Source organism: Pyrgilauda ruficollis, unplaced genomic scaffold (assembly GCF_017590135.1).
Source record: "Pyrgilauda ruficollis isolate IOZ18807 unplaced genomic scaffold, ASM1759013v1 scaffold84, whole genome shotgun sequence".
NCBI lineage: Eukaryota > Metazoa > Chordata > Aves > Passeriformes > Passeridae > Pyrgilauda > Pyrgilauda ruficollis.
Window position 1 is genome coordinate 1,130,189 of NW_024530377.1, and position 21,809 is coordinate 1,151,997.

Below are 21,809 nucleotides of genomic sequence, written 5' to 3' on the forward strand. Positions count from 1 at the left end.
AACAGCAAGCTTGATTCTAAGTGCAATTTGGATCCCTGGTGTTCACTGCACATCCAGGGAAGTCAAGGGGGCAGCAAGAGGAAAGGGTGGCTCCAATGGTCAACCAGCTGGGAAGGGCACATGGCTCCTTTGTCTGAAGGCACACAAAGTGTTTAATATCATTATAAATCATTTGTAGGTGATTTGGCAAGAGAACCAGGCAATTTAGGTGGCTCCCACCTAAGAAACGCCACCCAGGCCTGTGTCCACAAAATCTCTCAGGGGGAACTCACTTCCACAAAATAAATTCAGCAGAAAGTTACTTTACTTCACTGAGCTCCTTGCAACTTTGCAAGGGCCACCAAATTTTTTTTTCCCCAAGGTGTGAGGAACGCCAACTCTGTTTCACAGGCTGCAGCGTCGGGATCTGTGATTCGCAGGCTGCAGCTTTTCCGCGCCGCATCCCGTTTTATATTAAGAACTCCCCAAAATAATTGTGGAAGGTGCGACATGACATAATCGCTGAACTTCCACCGCACCGAGTGTCGCAGTTTACTGAGAAAAAACACAGAAGCAGGTTGGAAAAGATCTCTGGAGAGCATCGAGTCCAACTTTTGACAGCGCACCAAACCATGGCACCGAGTGCCGAAACCTCCAGGGATGGTGACTCCACCTTCTCCCTGGGCAGTTCTAATGCCTTAATCAGCCTTTCCGTGAAGAAATTCATCCTGATGTCCAAATGGACTATTTCCATTTGTAATTTTAGTGGTTAACCCTCCTAATCTCACCCATCTCGACCAGAAGTACTAATTAAAAAAGAAACACGGAAAACGTCCAGCATGAATTATCTCACACACAACCGGGGAGGGGGGGGAAGAAACAAAATTTATAAAACAACATCCGTCTCTCGGAAAGACATAAACCAGCTTTTTTTTGCCCCCACTTTTCCTCGGCGAGCCGCTCTCGGCATCCCCGGCGCTGGCGGAGCGCGGCTGTGCCGGTACCAGCGACGACAACAAGCGGAGGGGCCGGGCTTGGGGGAGGCGGGTCCGGCCGCCTCCCCCCGCCCGCTGAAGAACGCCTGCGAGGGCGGGCAGGCGGCACAGCGCGGAGAGGAGCCGAGAGGCAGCGGAACCAGCGCGGAACCAGCGCAGCATCACCGCGGGCCGCCCGCACCCGCGGCCCGGCCGGCAGCGCCCACGCAGCGCGGGCACCCGCCTGCCTTCCCCGCCGCATCCCGCCCCTTCTGTGCCCCCCTCCTTTGGCCGGGACTCTCCGCCGGGATCAGCGCTGTTGTTGTTGTTGGCCGGCGCGGCCGCATCGAGGATATTTTGGCTCGCCGAGAGGCAGCGGCGCCTCGATCCCTTGGACGCCGCGTGTGGGGCCGGGGCCGCCGCCGGGGAGGGAGCGCAGGAGCGCCGGCATCGAGGGCCAGGTGAGGCGGGGGAACCGAGGGGGGAGAAAAGGGAAAAGGGCTCATCGGGGCTCCGGCAGCTCTCCTGGCTGATGCTGCCCTCCTCGCTGGTGCGCCCCGACCCTTGGGTGCCGCGGATTCTCCTCGGGGATGGCGATCGCAGCCCCGGACACCCCGCTCGGCCTCCCCCGGGCGCCGTGAGGGGTGGAGGGGAGCGGCCAAGGGCTCATCCCCCGGGGGATGCCGCGCTCCCGGCAGGAAGGGGTTAATGGGCAGCGCGTTCTGGATTTGGTTAGGACTTTAAAGGGACTTGGGGGGGAAAAAAAAAAAAAAAAAAGCAAACGCTGTGCTGTGTGATCTGCCCACCGAAGTTTTTTTTACGTGGGCGAAGCGTGTGTCATGTGTGTGAGGAGCCGGGCTGGCTCCCGGCGGAGCTCGGGGGCTGCACGGGGCACGCCGTTCTCTCCTACCCTCTTCATAAGGAGGCTGTTTGTTCCCCTGGAAAAAAAAAAAAAAAAAAAAAAAAAAATTAAAAGAAAAGCAACAACCAGGCATCATATCCCCCTGGCCGCTCTCCCCTCTAAAAAAATACCCCCAAAAAACCAAGGAGGAATAACATTGAAGGGACATCGGGGACAGCAGCGCGCTTCCCCTGTCCATGTGGATGCTGCCCAGCTGTGCCCAGCTGTGGGCAGGCACCTGGCTGCTGCTGAAAAGAAGGCGATCAGAATTCAGGAGTATTAGTTAATAAGTGCCTGATCCTGTTGACCCTGTTCTGGTTCACCCACTCAGCTATGCGGGGGTGTTGAGGAAGGTGTCCTGCCAGTTAAACCAATTATAGCTGGCAAGTCGCAGTCATCAGCATTAGTGGAGGAGTTGGAGGTGAGGCCCAGTCACACCGTGTTGGGCCGTAGTGGCTTTTCTGAACTTAAAAAAAAACAACCCAACAGCTTTCTAAGTCCAGCAGAAAGGTAGGTTTAACCCTCTGTGCCAATCCGCCGTGCCTTTCCAGCTCTGTTTTTCTGTAAGGGTTTCGTATCTCAGGGCTGGAAATTTGTGCTGCAGATGGGGAGAGAGCTGATGTGGGATGAGCAGAGGATATGGAAATTCCTCAGCTTGAGATACTCGGCTGGAGGAAGAAAGCTGGAGTGTTGCAGAACGTGCTGAGGATCTCCATGTGTTTTTCAGCCAGAGCTCGGGGTCTCATTTTTCCAAAGCTTTCCTTCAAACAAACCCAGCATGGAGAAACAGGGTCTTGGGTTAATGAGCAATGCCGTGTAATCAACACTTGGTATAAACCTTTTGTCTTAGGACCCTAAACGTCTCTAAAGAAACAAAAAAAAAAAAAAAGACAGGAAGGAGAGAATCCCAGCCCTTTTAGTGGACGGGGAAGTGTCTAACAGGATTTGTGGAGAGGTCGGAATTGCACACAAGTGCCAGGAATCTTATTTGTACTCTTAGCCAGGGATCAGACCTCAACTTACAGAATATACATACAGTTTTTTCACAAATACTCAAATCCCCAAGCCTGTTATCCCTGCCACCAGAGCAGAATTCAAAGGCAAAACAAAGGGTGTTGGAAATCGCCATATACTTTTTAAAAAGCCCAGCCAAATGCAAGGATAAACAGTTGTTTAAACTGTGGCAAATTTAATGAACAGATTAGGATGCTTGCTGAGTGAGACTCACGCTGTGTGAAATTCTTTGCTGCTCAATGAGATGTGTAATTTAGATCAAATATTTGTACGTGCTGTTTGAGGTAAAAAACATCATTCAGTAGATTGCACTTTTTGAGTAACATTAATGAATATTCTTTTCCGTGTCAGTTGATTTATTTTGTTTCAATTATAAGGCCCAGTCAAGTTGAAATAGGCCTTTCATGTTAAGCACTCTTGCTTTTTTTTTTTTTAGTTTTATTTTTAAGTGATCAGCTATTTGAAAGGATGAAAGGGTTCCTTGTCTTTGGCTGTTGGATGTTTTTATTTTCCTCTCTGTTTATATGGACGGCTTTTGACTGTGTTGCCATTTTCAACAAGCTGGGCTTAGTTTATTAAGATCCTAATTTACGATTTTTTCTGAATTTTAAAGTGATTTTTTTTTCCCTCCTGTTAACATGGTGAGTGATAGATTTGGCTTGTAGTAAGTGATCACAGTTTTGTGGAAATCTTGATGGTGTCCTCTGTGGCTGTTTTAAGTACAAGTGCACGTTTTCAGGCACTTGCTGTGGGGCAAGGGAATTCAGCCCAACGCTGTGAAAAAAGGGAAGGAAAATTAAGAATGTAGCTTGATAAGGTATCGGTCACTGACACCTGAATTGCAGCATCACGATAAAACTGAACAATGGCCATAAAACTGGCTTTATTCCTTATGTTTGATCTTTCCCATTAGATATTAATCTTATCACTCTTCTCCTTAAGTGATATGTAGGAGAAAAGTCACACAGGCCTCACACAACTCTGTTCCTGGTAATAAAGGCAATATGATAGAGGTTTGACTTCAGTGGCATGAACATATTGATAGTGGTCCCATTATCAGCCCTTTAAAAAAGGGAATTTCAATTAAAACTTAAGCCCTCTAAAGCTTTATAAATGCTTTTAATCCTGTGTTTAGAAAATGTACCAGATAATGTGGTTTGGAGTAAAGTAGTCAAGGCAGGAGGTCGTGGACACTGGGATCTGGTTTCTCTGATTATTGAAGGGGTGAATGCAGGAGGTGAAGGTGTATCACGGTGTCACACTGTCACTCCTCTTCCTCTGAAAGCCAAAGTCTGAAGTGAATCATGGCCTGTGAAAGGGCACAGAGTGAGGAAAAACAACACAAAACTGATTACCTAAGATAATGGGTGAAAATACCCCAAAGAGACAAATACTCGGTGGGGAGGGAGTTTCTGTGGGCTTTGCAGGCAAACACAAATTCTGTGAAAGTTCTCCCAGCTGAAAAATAAGGTGGGAGCTGCCCTGTGTGGTTGGGCTGTTGGAAAAGCTTTCCCTGTATATCATTGCCAGAGCTTCTCCATGCCCAGAGCTGGAGCAGGGTACATCTGGTAACATCTGGTGACATCTGCTTCCCCCTCCTTTGGCTGTGGATTTAATGGGACCCCTCTCCTTTTTCAGATGAGTGACTTTGGGGTCAGGAACATGGATCAAGTAGCTCCCGTGTCCAACATGTACAGAGGAATGCTCAAGGTGAGTACCCTGGAGCTGTCACCTCCCAGTCCCAGCTGGGGCAGCTCCCAGCCAGTGCTTCTGTTGTGTTCCTGCAGTGCTAGAACAGGAATTGGACAAGCCGAGTGAGCACAGGTTTCATTGCTCCCCTCTAATCTTCTGCCAGACTATTCCCACTGAGTTCCACAGAGATGTGAAAAGCAGGACTGAAATAGGAAGGTGCAAATCTTGAACCCTCAACCTTCTCCCCCAACAAGGCTCCCTCTCTCCATTCCCTAAATCCAAAGAATTTAAAAGAGGTAGACAAGAACTGAGCTCAAGTTTGCTGGTGTTGGTGGAACTTCTGCTGAAGTAAAGACTAAAGGATGGGCAGCAGGAGAGGGTTTGTGTCTTTAATTTGAAGAGACTGGCAGAGGCCTGTCCTGATAGGACTGCTCAGGTTTGGTACCTTCCTGAACCTTGTTTGGATTAAAAGTAGGTTGTTCACTTCCAGCTGTTATTAGTGGAAGCCAAATACATTGTAATAACTCCAAAGATCATTAAATTTATTTTATCTTTAGGTAGACTGTGTCTGTTGCCTTGTTTTGAAAGGAATTTACAAACTGAGGTCAGCAGACTTTAAAGGCTCAGGCTTAAAGGGCTTCCCCCCTCCTCATTCATGCAAGTTGCTTTTTAATCCCAGTATCAATTTTTGATAAAAAATTGATTAATGTAAACCAAGTAAAGGTTAGGGAGACCCTTTCTGCTCTCATTAGCGTTGAGGAATGGCCATGGTTTGAAGAATCAGTGAGGCTCTGGGGTGCTGACTGCTGTGATGCTTTATGTCCCCTCTTAACCTTTTTTTCTCTTCACAAAAAAATCCAAGAAATCCCCAACTTAACATCTTTGTGTTCTCTTAAAACAGTGGTTGCTCTGGGCAGTTATTCAGTGTTCAGTTGTCATAGAATGAAGTCAGAGATTTGTGTTCTGCTGTGCTGTAGCTGTTCACATTCCGTTTTATTTCGCTCTGCAATAATTACATGTATTGAAAAGCCAAACAAAGTAGTTGGGAAACTGATAGGGCGAGCAGAATTCATCCTGCATTGTTTTTCCTCTTTTACTACTATTAAATGAAGAACATGCTTGCACATTAATTTTCTCCCTTTTGAAATACGAAACTAGCAGGGTATGGATTTTACTCATTCACATGCCACAGCATTTTTTCCAGTGACTCAGGAGAAGGGTCAGCCATCTACACAAAATGCAGGAGTTTCCAGATTGTGTTGAAAGAACTTGCCCTTTCTTTTAGGTACTAGAGATGAGTCAGAGCTTTTATCTAGTAATGTATAAAGAATCTTTTACCAGCAGATCTGGCAGATGCTATTAACTTGTTTTATTCACACATGAGCCTTTCCAAGGGCTGGCTTTGACTTGAGGAGTACCTGAAACAGAGGTCCACAATTTGTCCCTGCTGGCCAGTAGATTTTTATGGGAAAATTTAGGGAATGAGAGGGAAAATTAATCCTAATTTGCTGTTCCAGGAACATAGTTTGGGTTGCTTTTTGCCTTGCACGTGAATACTGCCCTGAAAAATCCTTGCCTTGTCCTCAGCTCAGTCCACTCCTTTGGCACAAGCTGGCAAATCGATGTTTGCCTAAACCAAATAAACATTTGCAAGTTGCCTTTGTCTCCAGCTCCCTGAAGGGCGGGAGCTGCCATGGGCCAGCTGCAGCTTTCCAGAGCAATGTTCTGTCCTCAAGTGCCTTGAGAAAAATCTCAGTGGCAACTTTTATCCATCTTTGCCTCAAGATGTTGCAAATAGGGTTTCCCTGTGACTAAGAAGCAAGTTTCATAAGTTGTTTTTGAAGTTATTTCCTCCTCTGCTCACATTCCTTCTGCCCCCCAAAGACTAAAGTGGTTGGGGGGAATTTAGTAATTTCATACCAGTATTTCTGGCATACACAGTTGGCTCAAGTCAAGTTTGAAAGGAGTTAGGTTTTCAAAATATAACAATATTTCTTGAATGTCAGTATATCAGTAGAATCCACTTTTATCCGGAACATTTTTATCAGTCTTGTTTATCCCTTGCTGTAAAATGAAAGTAGAAGTGTTTCACTGAGCATCTGAGCACTAGAAAGACTTCAAAATGTGGTTGCTGGCAAATCCAGTAAGGCAGAAATGTAAAAGTTGCTGCAACATCCTTCCTCTAGTCCTGTAAAGCTGGCTGTGTAGCTTCAGTTGATGTGGTTCAGATGATTTTTTTATCCTTTAGAAGAAAAAACCAAATTCATAAATCTACTGGCAGTTTTCCCATAATTTACTGATCTGCCATCAGATCTTCATTGAGCGAATAATGAATTTAAAGGGTTAAGGAAATGAGGATTTCTTTAAAATGTACCTGGAAATAAATATGTATTAATACACGCACATTTGTATTGTCTATTGTTAAAAGCCTCAATTACAGGAAAAAAAAAAAACAACCTAAGAATATCTTAATTTGGCTTTACTGTAAGCTGCAGAACAGCCCCCACCTCGAGGGCCCTTATCAGTGGGTTTTATTCACGTAGCAGAAGCTGTGCCCTCATTGTGGTTACGTTTCAAAGCTGGCTCATTCAAGATACTGGTTGTGCATGATCTCCAGATCTAGGAAACCAAACCCAGACACTTCCTAGCAGAGGAGTTCACAGCTCTCCAGCAAAATGCTGACGTGGTTCTGTGTTTATTCTGTTCCTTTGCAGCGTCAGCCAGCGTTTGACACCTTTGACAGCTCAAACTCGCTTTTTGCTGGATATTTTTTCTCACTCAGTGAAGACCAAACACTTCAGGAAGTGCCAACAGGATTTGACTCCACTTCTTATGGTAAATCTTCACTTTGCTCCTTAGTCCAGTCAGCAGATCAGAAATTTTTGGGGTCTAACTAACATTTTGTGGGTGTGCAATGTGGATTTCCCTAAGAAGATGTGGTTTAATACACAGATTTCTGTGTACGTGCTTGGTTTTATTCATGTGAGTTTCTTTGTGGATAGTTCTTGTTTTCTGTACTGAAAAGAAATAGGAACTGGGATACAGTAGCCTAATAGACTGTTTTTTCATGGAAAAAGCCTTAGTAGGAGTTTAAGCAGAGCTAAGAGTTTAAAAATCTTTAAAAAGAGGGGTTTGTGTATTTAAATTTGCAACATCTCAATCATAATTAAAGTGCCAATATTCTGAAAGCTTTTTTGATTCTCTGGTGTTAGATCTCAGTATGTTTTATTCCTTATTTTAAAAATCAGGGTGGGGATGCTTTAAGATTCTTCTGTTTATTTTATTTATGTCTATGTAGGTCAGTATCCCACCAAGAGTGCCCTACATATCCTTGCCTAAAATCCCTGACAAAACGTAGATATTTTACCTGATGCTGCTTTTATCTCCCCTTAGGGAAAGGAAAAAAAACCTCAAGCCCTCAAACCCAGAAAACCACAGGTCCTTTGTTCTAGTGTGATTCTAATCAGTCACCTGCTCTGGTCAGCAAAGCAGGTGCTTGCAGATATTAGGAAGGGTGTGGTAAAAGCAGAAGTTAAGCACAAGTGCAGCCTGTAGATAGTCTGGGAGAGCAAGAAGAGCTGCACAGCTCTGAACTGACTTGGAATCTGCCAGGAGCAGCTGGCACAGTGGAAGGTGTCCCTGTCCATGGCAGGTGGTGGCACTGGATGAGCTTTAAGGTCCCTTCCAGCCCAAACCATTCTGTGACATCATTCTGTGATAAAATGAGGCATCTTCTGGTAAAAATTGACCAATAAGAAAAGCTGAGTGGGAGCTGAATTTATCCTTAAAATAGAATCTTCTTGTAAATTTGAAAGTCAGTGAAGTCAATCAGTGATTTTCACTGACATATAATGGTGCCAGCTTTGTGGTTGGATGCATTATTCACCCCCAGCTTGTTACCAGTCACACTTGTTTGGTCCAGATGATGGAATAATCCATTGCACCATGTGCCTGGGTGATGGGATATGATAAGGTCAGAAATGCTGTGTTGAGCAGTGCAAGCTGGCTTTTCACAACCCTGCTGTCAGTTACTTAGCTCTCAAATTAAATAAAGATTGTCTGGAGTTGCAAAGAAGTCTCAGGGCAAATTATAGGTGGTAAAATAGGAATAAGCAGTCTCATTCCCCTTAAAAAAATAATAAAATTTCCCTGCAACAAAGGCACTTTGTGTGACTACTTGAGAGTAAATAAGGATCTATGCATGGAAAGCTGCAAAGCTCTAATTAGTGATGCAACGTTATCAAACAAGTAGCGCAGAGATTTTAGAGCATGGTGATCTGTTTTTAAAACACCAACTTTTTAGCATGGTTTTTTTTTTTTTAATTCTTCAAATGGTAAAAGCCAATCAGTCCTTTCAGTGCCCTGAAGTTAATGTGTCTTCTTCCTCCCCTCCACCCCTTTTCTTTTCTTGCAGAGTCGAACAACTGTGAATTGCCTCTGTTAACCCCGTGCAGCAAGGCTGTGATGAGTCAGGCCCTGAAAGATACTTTCAGCGGTTTCACAAAGGAACAGTGTCGGCTGGGTATCCCAAATAGTAAGTGTTTGCTATTTATAAGCTCTTTTTTTTTTTTTTTTTCTTTTAATGCTAAGGAGGAGGCTGAATAGCTGCTCTTTGAAAAGGAAAGAATGATGTCAGTAGGAAATACAAGAATGGATCCTATGTGAATCTGGCACAGCTTGCCTTGGAGAGGCCAGACTTGCTGGTGTTAAAAATGGGTGCATGGAGAGCTCATGCTTTGGCAGCAAGAGAGAGTCAAGCAAGCTGAGGACATCTCTGGTTGCAAGTGAATGCAGAAAGAAAAGAGAGGACTGGGTTGTTTGGCTTTTTCATAAATTCAAGAATACATTCATTCTGAATTCATTCAGAACTCGATAACTCGGCTAAACAATTTTAGTTTTTTTAATTCACTGCTTTCTAAGGAAGATTATTTGACAAGGGCCGGGAGTTATCTCTAAATGTTGGATCCTTCCTGTCCTGCAGATCCCTGGCTGTGGACTGAACAACAAGTTTGCCAGTGGCTTTCATGGGCTACCAATGAATTCAGCTTGGCAAATGTGAACTTCCATCAGTTTCTTATGAGCGGCCAAGACTTGTGCAACCTGGGCAAGGAGCGTTTCCTGGAACTGGCACCTGACTATGTGGGTGATATTCTGTGGGAACACCTGGAACAGATGATAAAAGGTAGTTAGAGAGCTAGAAAAAGCTTCTGGTTTAGGGCTCTCCTAACAGAAACAGAAATGTGACTCTATTTCAACACTGGTTTCACTATGAAGGGTTTTATTGCATATGAAAACTCGAAATGAACTTTAAAACTTGCTTAATAAAAGCATTATCAGCACTGTCAGTACCTCCTTGGTATGCAAAGCACAGATGCAGATGGCTGCAGGCATTCTGTGTGCAGGCTGAGTACATTTGTGGGCAGGTTTTATTTGGGAAGATCACTGGAATAAGTGAGATTGGGGTACGACCACTGTAAATACCCCATAAATAAAACAGTTAACCCCATAAATACAAAGTTAACCAGCTGTTGGACTTTAAAGCACATTGCAGTTTTTGTTGGTTTTAAGGTTTATGGGAAAATTCAATTGGTGTGATGGTTTTAAAGCCTGTTGGAAGTTGGTTGGGTTTTTTTTGGTGTGATTTCTGTCATGAGAGAGAATGCAATACAAATACAGCATGATACAAAAATTTTTGTGAATGGTGACCCCAAAATACTCCCAAGAGTCAGAAGCTTTCCATGGCATACAGGTTGGATCTTTAAAACTATAAACCCAAATTTTCTCTTTCTCTCTTCTCCCCAGACAGCCAAGAGAAGACACAGGATCAATATGTGGAGAACTCTCACCTCACCTCAGTTCCTCACTGGGTCAATAATAATTCCCTAAGTAAGTATTTTTAAAAATTCATATTTTGTATTTCTCAGTTTATTCTAAGCATGTCACAGATTCCAGGGTAGAAACAAAAAGCACCAGAATAGTTACTGTGCTTGAGGAGAACATTTGACTTCAGCTGCTCCAGCCTTCTTTCCTTGTATTGTTCAATTGTCACCTAATTTATATCGGAAATCGTTTGAAGAGCAAAGGCTTTGAGAAAATTAAATTTCCTCTTGGTATGCCAAGCCCTCCATCTGTGGAGCAGAATGACCACTCCCATCTCTAGCAAACTGAGGCAAAAACTGGGAAGCAGCAAGAATTCTGTGTAGGCCTTTTTAAAGGCTTTGGAAGTGTGTTAGAGCTGTTGGGAGTGTGTGGGATGCAGTGCTGGCTCCCTTGGATTGTTTGATTGATGCTGTGTTTTATTCTACCACAGTCAGGCTTCAGCTCAGCATGATTACACCACTTAATGGGGAGAGCCTTGCTCAAAACCACTTAAAACTTCCCCAATTTTTTCTGTAGTTTCCTTGAAGAATGAACAATGGGCATTTGTGGCTGGCAAGTTAGAGAGGGGGATTTGTGGAATCTGATTTGGTGTATTTAGTGTATTAGTTTGTTTAAGGGTCTCCAGGGAAAAAATCATCTAATTCTTTGGTTTCTTTTTTCAGCTGTTAACGTAGATCAGAATTCCTATGGAATGCAAATGCCTGGATACCCTAAACCCCTCAGTTATCCCAAACCCAGTCTCCTGACTGACGTCTGTCAGACTTCCACGGCACCCAATCTCCTCAACCCAGAACAAGACTTCCCATTGTTCCCTAAAACCCAAGCAGATGCTGTTAGTGTGAACTACTGTGCAGTAAACCAAGATTTCCCAAGGAGCAATCTCAATTTGCTGATGGATAACTCTGGTGAGTCCTTATCTGCATGATAAACACAGGGCCAAGGCTATGTCCTGAATTCCTCTTCCTCCTTTGCATGATTTATATGGACAGGCTGGATTGAGGGAAATAAACCACCAACACTGTATTTTATTTATATTTATTATTATTATTGTATTACTGTTATTTTTATTATAATTATTAGATATATTTATTTGTATTTTATTTTATTGTTTTATTTGATGAAGGCAAGCTGAGAGAGCACGAATCCAGCGACAGCGGTGCTGAGAGCTACGAGAGCTCGGATTCCATGCTGCAGTCCTGGAACAGCCAATCCTCCCTGGTGGATTTGCAGCGTGTGCCATCCTATGAGAGCTTTGAGGATGACTGCAGCCAGTCCCTGTGCCTGAGCAAACCTACCATGTCCTTCAAAGACTACATTCAAGAGAGGAGTGATCCTGTGGAGCAAGGGAAACCAGTTATACCAGCAGCCATCCTGGCTGGCTTTACTGGTGAGTGGTGAGGCAAAATGGTCACTCCTATTTTTTTATGTAACATCAGTGTTCCCTCCAAGTGTGTGCCATGGGAGACAGAGACCACTAGTCACAAATAACTTTAGTTTTTTATGTTACCAAACAAAGTTTCAGGGATTATCCACCCAAAGCAAGAACAGGCAGGCATGTCAGATCAAGTAAAAATCAAATGCACTTTTTGATCTGTTTGAAAAAGAGAGGAGCTTGGACAAAATCTCCCAGATTTGGAAATTCCCACTGGTGCTGTTAAGGCCTGTTAAGGCCTTGTTGCTGTAGTCCTTGCTGAAATTGTTTTTTTCCTGTAGGATCTTTGCCAAGCCAAAGACTTCAGGACAAGGCCTGGAGCTCAAAATGCAGCTGTTTGGGAGGTGGGAGTGAGGGTTAAAGGATCCATATGAGAGGGAAAGCCATAACTTTTGTCAAATCCTTTGTTTCCATGAAAAACCTGACTTCATTTTCACATGGGTAATAGCAGTTTTGTGCTATAGAGTAAAAGCTTAGGTTTCTTTCTGATCTATAAAAAAGATAAATCAGATTAATTACCAAGTCTGTGATACAAGTCTGGTCACATACATTGCTTGTGGTTAGAGCTGGCAGAGGTATTAATTTGTGGTTTTTCTGTGTCTCCTCTTTCCCAACAGGCAGTGGACCTATTCAGCTGTGGCAATTCCTTCTGGAGTTACTGACTGACAAGTCCTGTCAGTCGTTCATTAGCTGGACAGGAGATGGATGGGAATTTAAACTTGCTGACCCAGATGAGGTATGTGGCTAACTGGGGTGAAAACAAAGATTTTGGGGTCTGAGCTGACCTCTGTGGGCCCAGTTTTGCATATAATGTGTGTTTAGCTGCACGTCAAATATGGTAGTGCTGTTTTTGAAGTATTTTGGGAACTTCATTCCTTAAAAGTGATCCATTTTCATTTTCTGATACTGTTTTCAGTAGGTAAATTATTGTATTAAGAGATGGCATAAATAGTCCAGTGAAACTTTTAGATTAAAAAAAAAAAAGCAGAAAGAGGGAAAGGAATCATGAACTCCAAGGAACTTCATAGGATTGAACTTACAGTAGAGAGTTGTCCCATGCTGCCTGATAGCAAATCAGTGATAAAAAAGTGGTTTTTTGAGAGAGCAGATTGTGCCAGAGCACCAGGAGTGTTTGGGCAAAACTCTCAGGCACAAGATGGGATTGTTGGGGTGTCTGTGCAGGGACAGGAGTTGGGCTTGCATCCTTGTGGGTCCCTTCCAGCTCAGGGTATTCTGTGATTCTTGGGCTTGTCCTGTGCAGGGCCAGGAGCTGGACTGGTGGTGGAGTCACTGTCCCTGGGGGTGTTTAAGAAAAGACTGGATGTGGCACTCAGTGCCATGGTCTGGATGACAAGGTGGTGTTGGGCCTTAGGTTGGGCTTGATCTCAAAGGTCTTTCCCAGCCTGGTTGGTTCTGTGACTCCTTCCAGCTCAGGATATTCTGTGTTTCTTGGGGTGGTCCAGTGCAGGGCCAGGAATTAGACTTTGGTCCCTGTGGAACACTGCCAGCTTGGGATATTCTGTGATTTCTCCCTAAACCTTATCTCCTTAAGCATGTTTTGGCCCATCCCCTACAAACTGGTGTCTGTTGCAGTGAGGGTGGCTGTGACAAACCTCTCTGGTTCCCTGACTTCAGGGCGAGGGTGGTGAAAATGAGGAGGAGCAGATTCGATGGGGTTGCCCAAAAGGAACTTCAGTAAAGGGTGAAAACAACAAACGTGGAGAGCAGTAGAGGGGCAGGATCCCCAGACCTGAGATAAAGGGGAAGCAACAATATATACACCTGGGGGTAGAACATTCTAGAACAATAACCATATATAGGAAACAAGTAACCAATAGGGGAGCAGAACTTGGACAACTTAGCATAACACCAAAGGCTTCTGGGGGGAACTCTCAAGCTCACCCTAAGTTAAACAAATGATTCCCAGGGCTTGAAACTCAAGCCTGGGTCTTTTGGAGTAAAATCTGTCTGACTCTGGGTCACAGCTGGGCCAGCTCCCACAGGTGACCTTTGCTCTCAGCCACCTTCTCCTGGAGCTGCTGTTGAGGTCTCTTGTGGGATCAGTTACCAACTCCTCTCTGGCGAGGTTGGGCCATCCAAAGCAAATAAAATGCTCTGACTGAGAAAGGGTTTTATTTAATCAGCCATTCAGAAGATGAGTGGAACAAATTTTGAATGGATTTTGCTTTCTGGCAGGTGGCACGGCGGTGGGGGAGGAGGAAGAACAAGCCCAAGATGAACTACGAGAAGCTGAGCCGCGGGCTGCGCTATTACTACGACAAGAACATCATCCACAAGACGGCCGGGAAGCGCTACGTGTACCGCTTCGTGTGCGACCTGCAGAGCCTGCTGGGCTACACCCCCGAGGAGCTGCACGCCATGCTGGGCGTGCAGCCCGACACCGAGGACTGATCCCAGGCCCTGGTCATCAGTCTGGAGTCACCGGTGGGGACAATGCCCGGGAGCCACGGCAGCCAGGCCCGCCGCGCTCGGGGGGAGGCAGAGCGGGACCTTCATTTTGTGACCATGGAGAGCTGGATGGGAGCGTGGGCTCGGTGGGGCTCTGGGGAGTGGGCACAGCCCTGGCTCTGGCACGGGGATGCTCCTGGGGTCAGCATTTCAGCTGCCTGCCCTGCCCTACGAAGCGCTTTGACACTGCCCTGGAAGGATGGGTTGGCTGTGAAACCAAAGGTTGGCTGTGAGAAACCAGCGATGCAGCAGAGCTCTTTGCTGGGATGTTTTTGAAACACTGCCCTCCTCATGCAGTTTATTTAAAAACAAACACAAACTAATTTATTTGAAATGAGCAGTAAGGAGACAGGTATTCATTTTCTTTTAAAGCACGTTTTGTTATTGTTATTATTATTGTTACTACTCCAGACATGTGCTGCATAGGTACATAAACACTCTCGTGTCCAAAACCAGATGTAGCAACTGTTAACAAAAAAAAAAAAAAAAAAAAAAAACCCCACCCTTTAAAAGAAGGGAAGGAAAATCATACCATTTCAATATTCAGTTTGTATATATTCTGTGATTCCTTTGGAAACTCTGATGTTCTTATTTAACAGATACTGTATAGTGTAAATTAAACTAATTGTATGTGTGTTTTGAAATAGGATGAATGTAAACTTATCAAATGTGGGATGGGGGGGGTTCATGTTTGTCTAGGATATACAAACTTCTGCAAATATCTAATTGGCCTGGGAGACAGCAGAAGTTCTATGCTCAGTGTGCATGCATTGGGGGGGCAGGGAGGGAGGCCGGGCTCAGGATTTTGCCAAGTCTGAAGCTGGCAATTATTTGTGCATTTTGGCATTTTTACAGGAAACTAATGTTGTATTCTGGGACATTAAAGGGCCTGTTTGTGGTTTCTTCTGTAACTGAAAAATAAAATTATTAATATGGGTAAAATTACCTTTTTTTCTTTATAAATGGCATATGTTTTTCAACTTCTATGCATGTACTTTTAAAAAAAATTTATATACAAGCCTTATTTTTTCAGTTCACTTGTCTCTTCCTGCAGTTTATTCTGTATGATTAAAATATGAATTCTATTTTTGGAAATAACTGTGACTCCTTTTCAAAGATCAGGAGGGTTTTATGTAGCAGCTATTTTTACTGCAAAAAAAAAAAAAAAAAAATCACTGGAAAAACGTACTTTGTAAGAAAGCTTTATTTTTTATCTGAGCTTGATGTACAGTTAAATGTGTTGTACAGTGTGAGAGGTTTAAAAATATGACTTCATTAAAACCTCTTGAAAAGAAAATTTTGTGTGTGCTTTTTGATCTGGGAAGTTTCAGGGGAGTTCCTTCTTTGTTTGTTGGTTCAATCCTTGTCCATCCTTCACCACCCTCAACAGCTGCAGGATGAAAAAAGTAACCCAAAAAGAAAATAACCAGCCAGGCTTGGGGCTTATTGCAGAAAATGCTGCAAGAGTGGTCTGGAGCTGAGCTAGATGGATGCAACCACTCTCTCTGGATAGAAATTCAAGTTAACACCTTTGTGTTTTGCCTCTGAAAGAAAACTGGCAGCTCTGTGGTGTGAAAGAGCGTGTAAAGTGGTGGGGGAAGATATGGAAAAACACAGGTGGGAAGACAACTTTAGCTTGAACTGTTCCTATCCTGTTCCTATCCCTGCTGTCTCCAGCATCCTCTTCTTCATCCCTCCACCTTCCAGAGAAGCAAGAAATTAAGGAACATTTCCACACATTTAAAAAGTGAAAAATGTAGATATTAAATAATGCTGGCCCTAAGCCTCTTGATCTTTCCACCAAACTGTTTCTTGCTGTTGCCCTTGATGTAGTCACCATGTGGAAAACCATGGGCTTGGGGGATTTTTTGAGAATGGGTCTTTCTAAATGGAGGAGTTGAAAGGGTAGTCCCCAGGTCAGCCCTAAACAGCTGCAGATTTATTTTATCTTTTCCTTCAGCCTCAGTTTTCCTTGTCCCTGTGAAGGAAAAGAATCACAGAATGGCTTGGGTTGGAAGGGGCCTTAAAGATCATCCCCTTCCAGCCCCTTACCATGGACAGGGGTAGTGCTACGTGTGGTCCTGATCCTGAGGGAATAATTTATTTTGTGTGAAAAAAAATGTATGCGCTGTCATGATGAATGTGAGATTTTTCCCCCCCTTTCTCACACCATGGCTGCAGAGCACTAATTGTTCCCTCAACCTGGTCAAGTCCCATTTGCAGCCTTTTTTCTTTTTTCCCTGAACACGTAATTATTTCTTTATTTAGACTGACACCATGGCTGTCTCTTGTGTGGGTGATCGTTGAAGGCTCCAAATTAGAGGCTAAAGGAAAGCTGTTTATTTTCCTCCCCCAGCAGAAAAAAGAAATTTCATGGTAGTAGAAGTATCCTGATCCATGTAACCCACACTAATGTGTTTGGAAGAAGTAAAAATATTCAAGGAAAAACATTGGAAGGGGCTGCCCAGGAGGGTGGTGGAGTCCCCATCCCTGGATGTGGCACTCAGTGCTCTGGGCTGGGGACAAGGTGGGGATGGGGCACAGCTTGGACTCGATGATTTTGGAAATCTTTTCCAACCTCAGTGGTTCTGTGTGATCTATCCCATGAAAACCTGCTCTCCTGCACTGGATTGAGTCCACACAGGGGTTCAAGCTGTAGCCCAGGGTGACCCAGAAGACAATCACTAAAGGATATTTTGTCACAGCACACACAGAAAGCCCTGCTCTGTGTTCTCAGCCACCCAGCATCAAAGAGGCTGTTGAAAGCAGTCTGGCTGAATTCTTCACCTTCTTCAGGACATGCCCCCCTGTGCTGCCAGCTTTCCTCATGAGACAGCAGTCAAAATAAAGTCTTGCAGCTGGCACCTCCCCATGGCTGGCATATCACCTCTAATAACAGTTTGACTTCAAAGTCTTTGCCTTTTTTTTTTTTTTTAACAAAATAAAAAAAAAAAAAAAAAAAAAAAAAAAAAAAAAAAAAAAAAAAAAACCCAAACACTCTAACGATATTTAAAAAACTAGTATTTGAATGTAGAGGGTGGTAATAGTTCCTCAGAAGCAAAGAGCTCCTGAGGTTGTTCAGCATGGGTTCCATCCCAAGTAAAACACCACCTTTGGGCTGGGAAATCTGTGAACTACAAATGCTCAGTGTCCAGGGGACTTTTCTGGGAAACATCTGTCAGCTGCTCCTCATTCTCATACTCCCCCTTGGTCCGAGCTGTGTGCCACAGCGGGTACAGGTGAGGAGGGAGGATGGGGCAGATGATGGATCACTTTTGCCAGTGCTTTATCCTTTATCTCCACCAGTGGCAGGAGGATTGAGCAAACCTGGCCACTCTCTGCTCGTGAACCCCCATCCCCTCACAGTGCTCAGCCTCTTGGAAGGGACACCCTGCCTGGTTCTTTTCTTTCTAACTCCAGGATTTCTCATCTTGGCCAGCCCAAAAGGGAGGAACCCCCTTGGCCACTCTCTACTGACTTGTCCTCAAGCACTGGAGGCCAGCACCTCACCCAGGCTTTCAGGTGAGGGCACACCAATGTTGTGCTCAGCAGCAGAACGAAGCTGTTTTATCTGTACCCTGATGCTTTTTTGGCTTTTTGGCAGTCCCTGCACACTGAGCTGATAATTTCAGAGAGTTGTCAGAGATCCATTTCCTGGTAGCTACCGTTTCCAAGTTTAGCATCACATGCACTCAGCTTGGGTTATTTTTCCTTGGGTGGATTTCTTCAAACTAACCTACATTGATGCTCACCTGCCACCTTTCTGTGTGCTGTGAGGTCCTCCAGGAGTTTCTCACCAGCCTCTGGCCTGTGGCTACTGAAACTACTCAGCATTATCTGCAAACCTGGAGGTTTCTCATCCCTGAATTTCTGGCCCTGCTGGCTGTTAATAAGCCAAGGACCAAAGGGATGGATGCAGGATTCAGCCCTTCTGTTTCGAGTTCCCATCTCTTCCGTGGCTCTTTTGATGCCCTTTCCAAGGATGACCCAAATTTTGATGGGGTAAAGAATTGCCAGACCTTGGCCATGTGAGTTTATCTAGTGTCTCATGTTTCTCTTTGTTTCTGTGTGTGAAGTGGAGCACAAGTTGAACCTCCTGTGCTCACAGCACCATGTGACTGCAGCAACGTTCATATGCCAGACACGTGAATGCTCAAAAGGCTAAAGAGGGAATAAAAGGTGTCCCTGTAAGCCAGAAGAATGAAAAAGTCACCCCAGGGCTCACAGCCTTTGGGAAAGGTAGCCAGGAACTTATGTCCAGTGCTTGCCATGTGATGTGCCCTCTGCAGCCACACAATCAGTGAAGTTATTAAAAATAAATAAGATATGCTGGTCAGTAACAGCGGAATTTGCTCCGTGCAAATTGAGATTTTCAAGTGATAAATTTCTTGGAATGAATAAATGAGTTATTAAGTAATTCTGTGCTTTGGGGAAGAAGCATGAGAGCTCAACATTTTTCTTCCTTTTGTCCCTACCTCTCTTGGCACTTACAATGAGGTGAATGATTAACTCAACAAAATATGAGTAGCAAATATAACAAATGTAATGTAACCTCTGCACATGCAAAACATGGGGGGTTTGAAAATATTTTTCTCAGCTGCTGTGTACACAGAGAGAAAATTTGTCCAAAATCCCACATATACAATGTTTACCGTGGTTTTCTGCATCATGACCTAAAATGAGAGAGAAAATGCAAAAGTCCTGATACAATTCCTCTAAAGGCTGCATACCCAAAACCTGTTTGTTCTTTATTGTCTTTCACTATGAGCAGAGCCAGAAGGGAAAACAGGTTTGTCTGTGCAATCCTAGGGCTGTGGAGGGAAATCCAGAGCTCAGAGGGAGGTGAGCAAGCTGAGCCAAAATTGTATGGTTTAGGAATGGAGGGAGATCCCACCACAAGTGTGTATGGGGCTGGCTCACCCCTGGGCTCCATCCCAGGGGCCAAAGGCAACACACAGCGGGGTAAAACCTGCAATCCCTCTGGAAAGCTGGTGGCCATGTCCTTCCTTCTGGAAGAGCAGGGTTGGACTCATCCTCCTGAGGCCAAGGGGGGCAGTGATGGAGCGACAGCTCCTGACCCGCTCCGGGTACAGCTCACCCGCATGGTCTGGGGTGGGATTGCCACGCCACAGGAGGGTTTCCAGAGCCCATCTCCCACCTTCACCATCTGAGTGAAGTGCAGAAAGGAAGGAAAGTGTTTTCCATGAAATGGAAAAGGTTAAAAGTCCGGTGCAGTGAGCATAATTCCCCTTCTCCTTCATCTGGATGTTCAAGCCTGGGATAGTGGAAGGTTGCTCCATGCAGGGGTTGGAACAGAAGGAGCTTTAAGGTCCCTTCACACCCAAATCATCCTATGATTCTTAAGCTAAATAAACCCATTCCTGCTTGGCTGCCTGTCTTTGACCTGCTGTATCTTGAATCAAACTTCATTTCTTTGTCAAACTTTTTCCCCCCCTGACAGAAGGCAAAGAACAATTCAGCAGATGCAGTTCTCCCATTTAGCTTCCTGCCATTCACAGGGAGCTCTCGTTCTCCTGCAGGGTGCTTTTTTTTCTTTTGCCCTGTGGAAGAAGAGGAGCTCTTCCAAGAGAAATATCATTCCTCCTACATGCCTTTGAACAGACCTGTTTGTTTGTTTTCCCCATCCTGAGTGCCAGCCCTGGGAGATGCCAGGAACACGCTTCTTGCTGAAGCCAGCAGTGAGTCCCAAATCCCCTTCTCCCACACTGCCCATCCCACAGCCAGTCCTCCCTGGAGCCACTGCTGAGCCAGCAGGGACATCTCTGCCTAAGGATGGACTGGTTTGGAACAGTTCCCCCAATGTCCTGTGCACAAGGCTCCTTTTCTTCCTCATCAGGGCTCTATGCCTGCTGGCATCCCAAATTTTTTTTTCTTTTTTTTTTAAACACATACAACCATTGTTGTTTATGTAGGGAAATTTCCACTTTCTCCTCGAGGGGCTTTGCCAGGTTCCAAAGGCTTGGAGTGTATCTTTTCCACAGGCAGTGCCTTTCAGAATTCATAGATCTCTCCTTCTCTTTTTCATGCACATGAATACATTTCATTCCCTGTTTTTAAGCAATCCCTAAAATCTCCAGCTAAGCCCAGTGCTGAGATTGAGTCCTCATCCCATGACTGTGACAGGGAAGGAGATTCCTGCTAGCGAGGAGTGGACAGTGAGGCTGTTCCATGTTTCTCTTCCCACACTTGAGTATCTCCAGCCTGCAGCAGCTCACAAATGGGGGATTTTCCATTCCCTGTGCAGACCTCCCCCAGGTACTCAGTCAGCGCTGGTTTTGTCTCATGGTGGCTTCCATGAGGTCACTTCTCCAGGGCTCAGGACAGCCAGTTCTCACTGGTGGCCTTGCCCTCACCTGGATGTTTTCCAAACCTTGAGGACTCCAGTGCCAAACTGCAGGTTGAGGGAGCTGATTTTCCTCCTACACTCTGCTCTTGGAGACCCCACCAGCAGTTCTGCATCCTGGTCTAGGCCTCCTGCACAAGAAAGATGTGGAATGTTGGAATGAGGGTGGAGGAGGCTGAAGATGACCCCAGGGCTGGAGCCTCTCTGCTCTGGAGCCAGGCTGGCAGAGCTGGGGGTGCTCACCTGGAGAGGAGAAGCTCCAGGGAGAGCTCAGAGCCCCTGGCAGGGCCTGAAGGGGCTCCAGGACAGCTCAGAGGGACTATTCAGAAGGGCATGGAGTGACAGGACAAGGGAGAATGGCCTTAAGCTGAAGAAGGACAGGGTTGGATGGGATATTAGAAAAAGAAATTCCTCCCTGTGAGGGTGGGCAGGCCCTGGCACAGGGTGCCCAGAGCAGCTGTGGCTGCCCCTGGATCCCTGGCAGTGCCCAAGGCCAGGCTGGACACTGGGGATGGAGCAGCCTGGGACAGTGGAAGGTGTCCCTGCCATGGCAGGGGTGGCACTGGATGATTTTGAAGGTCCCTTCCATCCCAAACCATTCCATGATTCCATGAAATGTTCCCTGCCAGGGGTAACTCCAGCACTTGGGCAATTTTGACCCTCATCGTGTGACTTTACCCAGCTCAGCCCTGCGCAGTGACTCGTTCAAAAAAACAAAAACCCAGCAGTGGAGACCACAGAGGTCCATGTCTGCTCCATCCTCCCATCCTAAGTGAGCCAAGCTTTCCACTAGCAGGAGAAAGATGTTTATGGGAAGCAGGATGGTGCTTCCAGCTCTCTGCAGAGCACAGCAACCGGAAAAGCCAGCGCGGAACAGCCTCTCAGGGAAGAGCTTTCCACTGCAGTGAGATTGGGCCCGAGATGTTCATGTTTTATTACATCCATTTTTCTCCAAGAAATATTAAAATGCTCTCACTCTTTGAAGGGAGAGAGGAAATAAAGCACAGGAGGTGCCGAGCTGTCCCTAAGCAACGTATCAAATAAAACAATAAACTGTTCGCAGGCAGAATGGCTTTAAAAGTACCCACAGCACTTGCAGGCTGT

The 21,809-nt window shown here is 45.2% G+C and overlaps 1 protein-coding gene across 1 annotated transcript; it reads left to right on the forward strand.

The window, feature by feature from the left end:
• Positions 1–1,100: 1,100 nt before the first annotated feature.
• ETS2 (ETS proto-oncogene 2, transcription factor) lies at positions 1,101–15,638 on the forward strand. Its single transcript, XM_041487793.1, has 10 exons — positions 1,101–1,414; positions 4,507–4,578; positions 7,275–7,395; positions 8,975–9,094; positions 9,542–9,742; positions 10,363–10,446; positions 11,103–11,345; positions 11,564–11,827; positions 12,490–12,608; positions 14,069–15,638. The coding sequence occupies exons 2-10, from the start codon at positions 4,507–4,509 to the stop codon at positions 14,282–14,284; spliced, it is 1,440 nt and encodes a 479-aa protein (XP_041343727.1). The 5' UTR covers positions 1,101–1,414; the 3' UTR covers positions 14,285–15,638.
• The last annotated feature ends 6,171 nt before the right edge of the window (positions 15,639–21,809 follow it).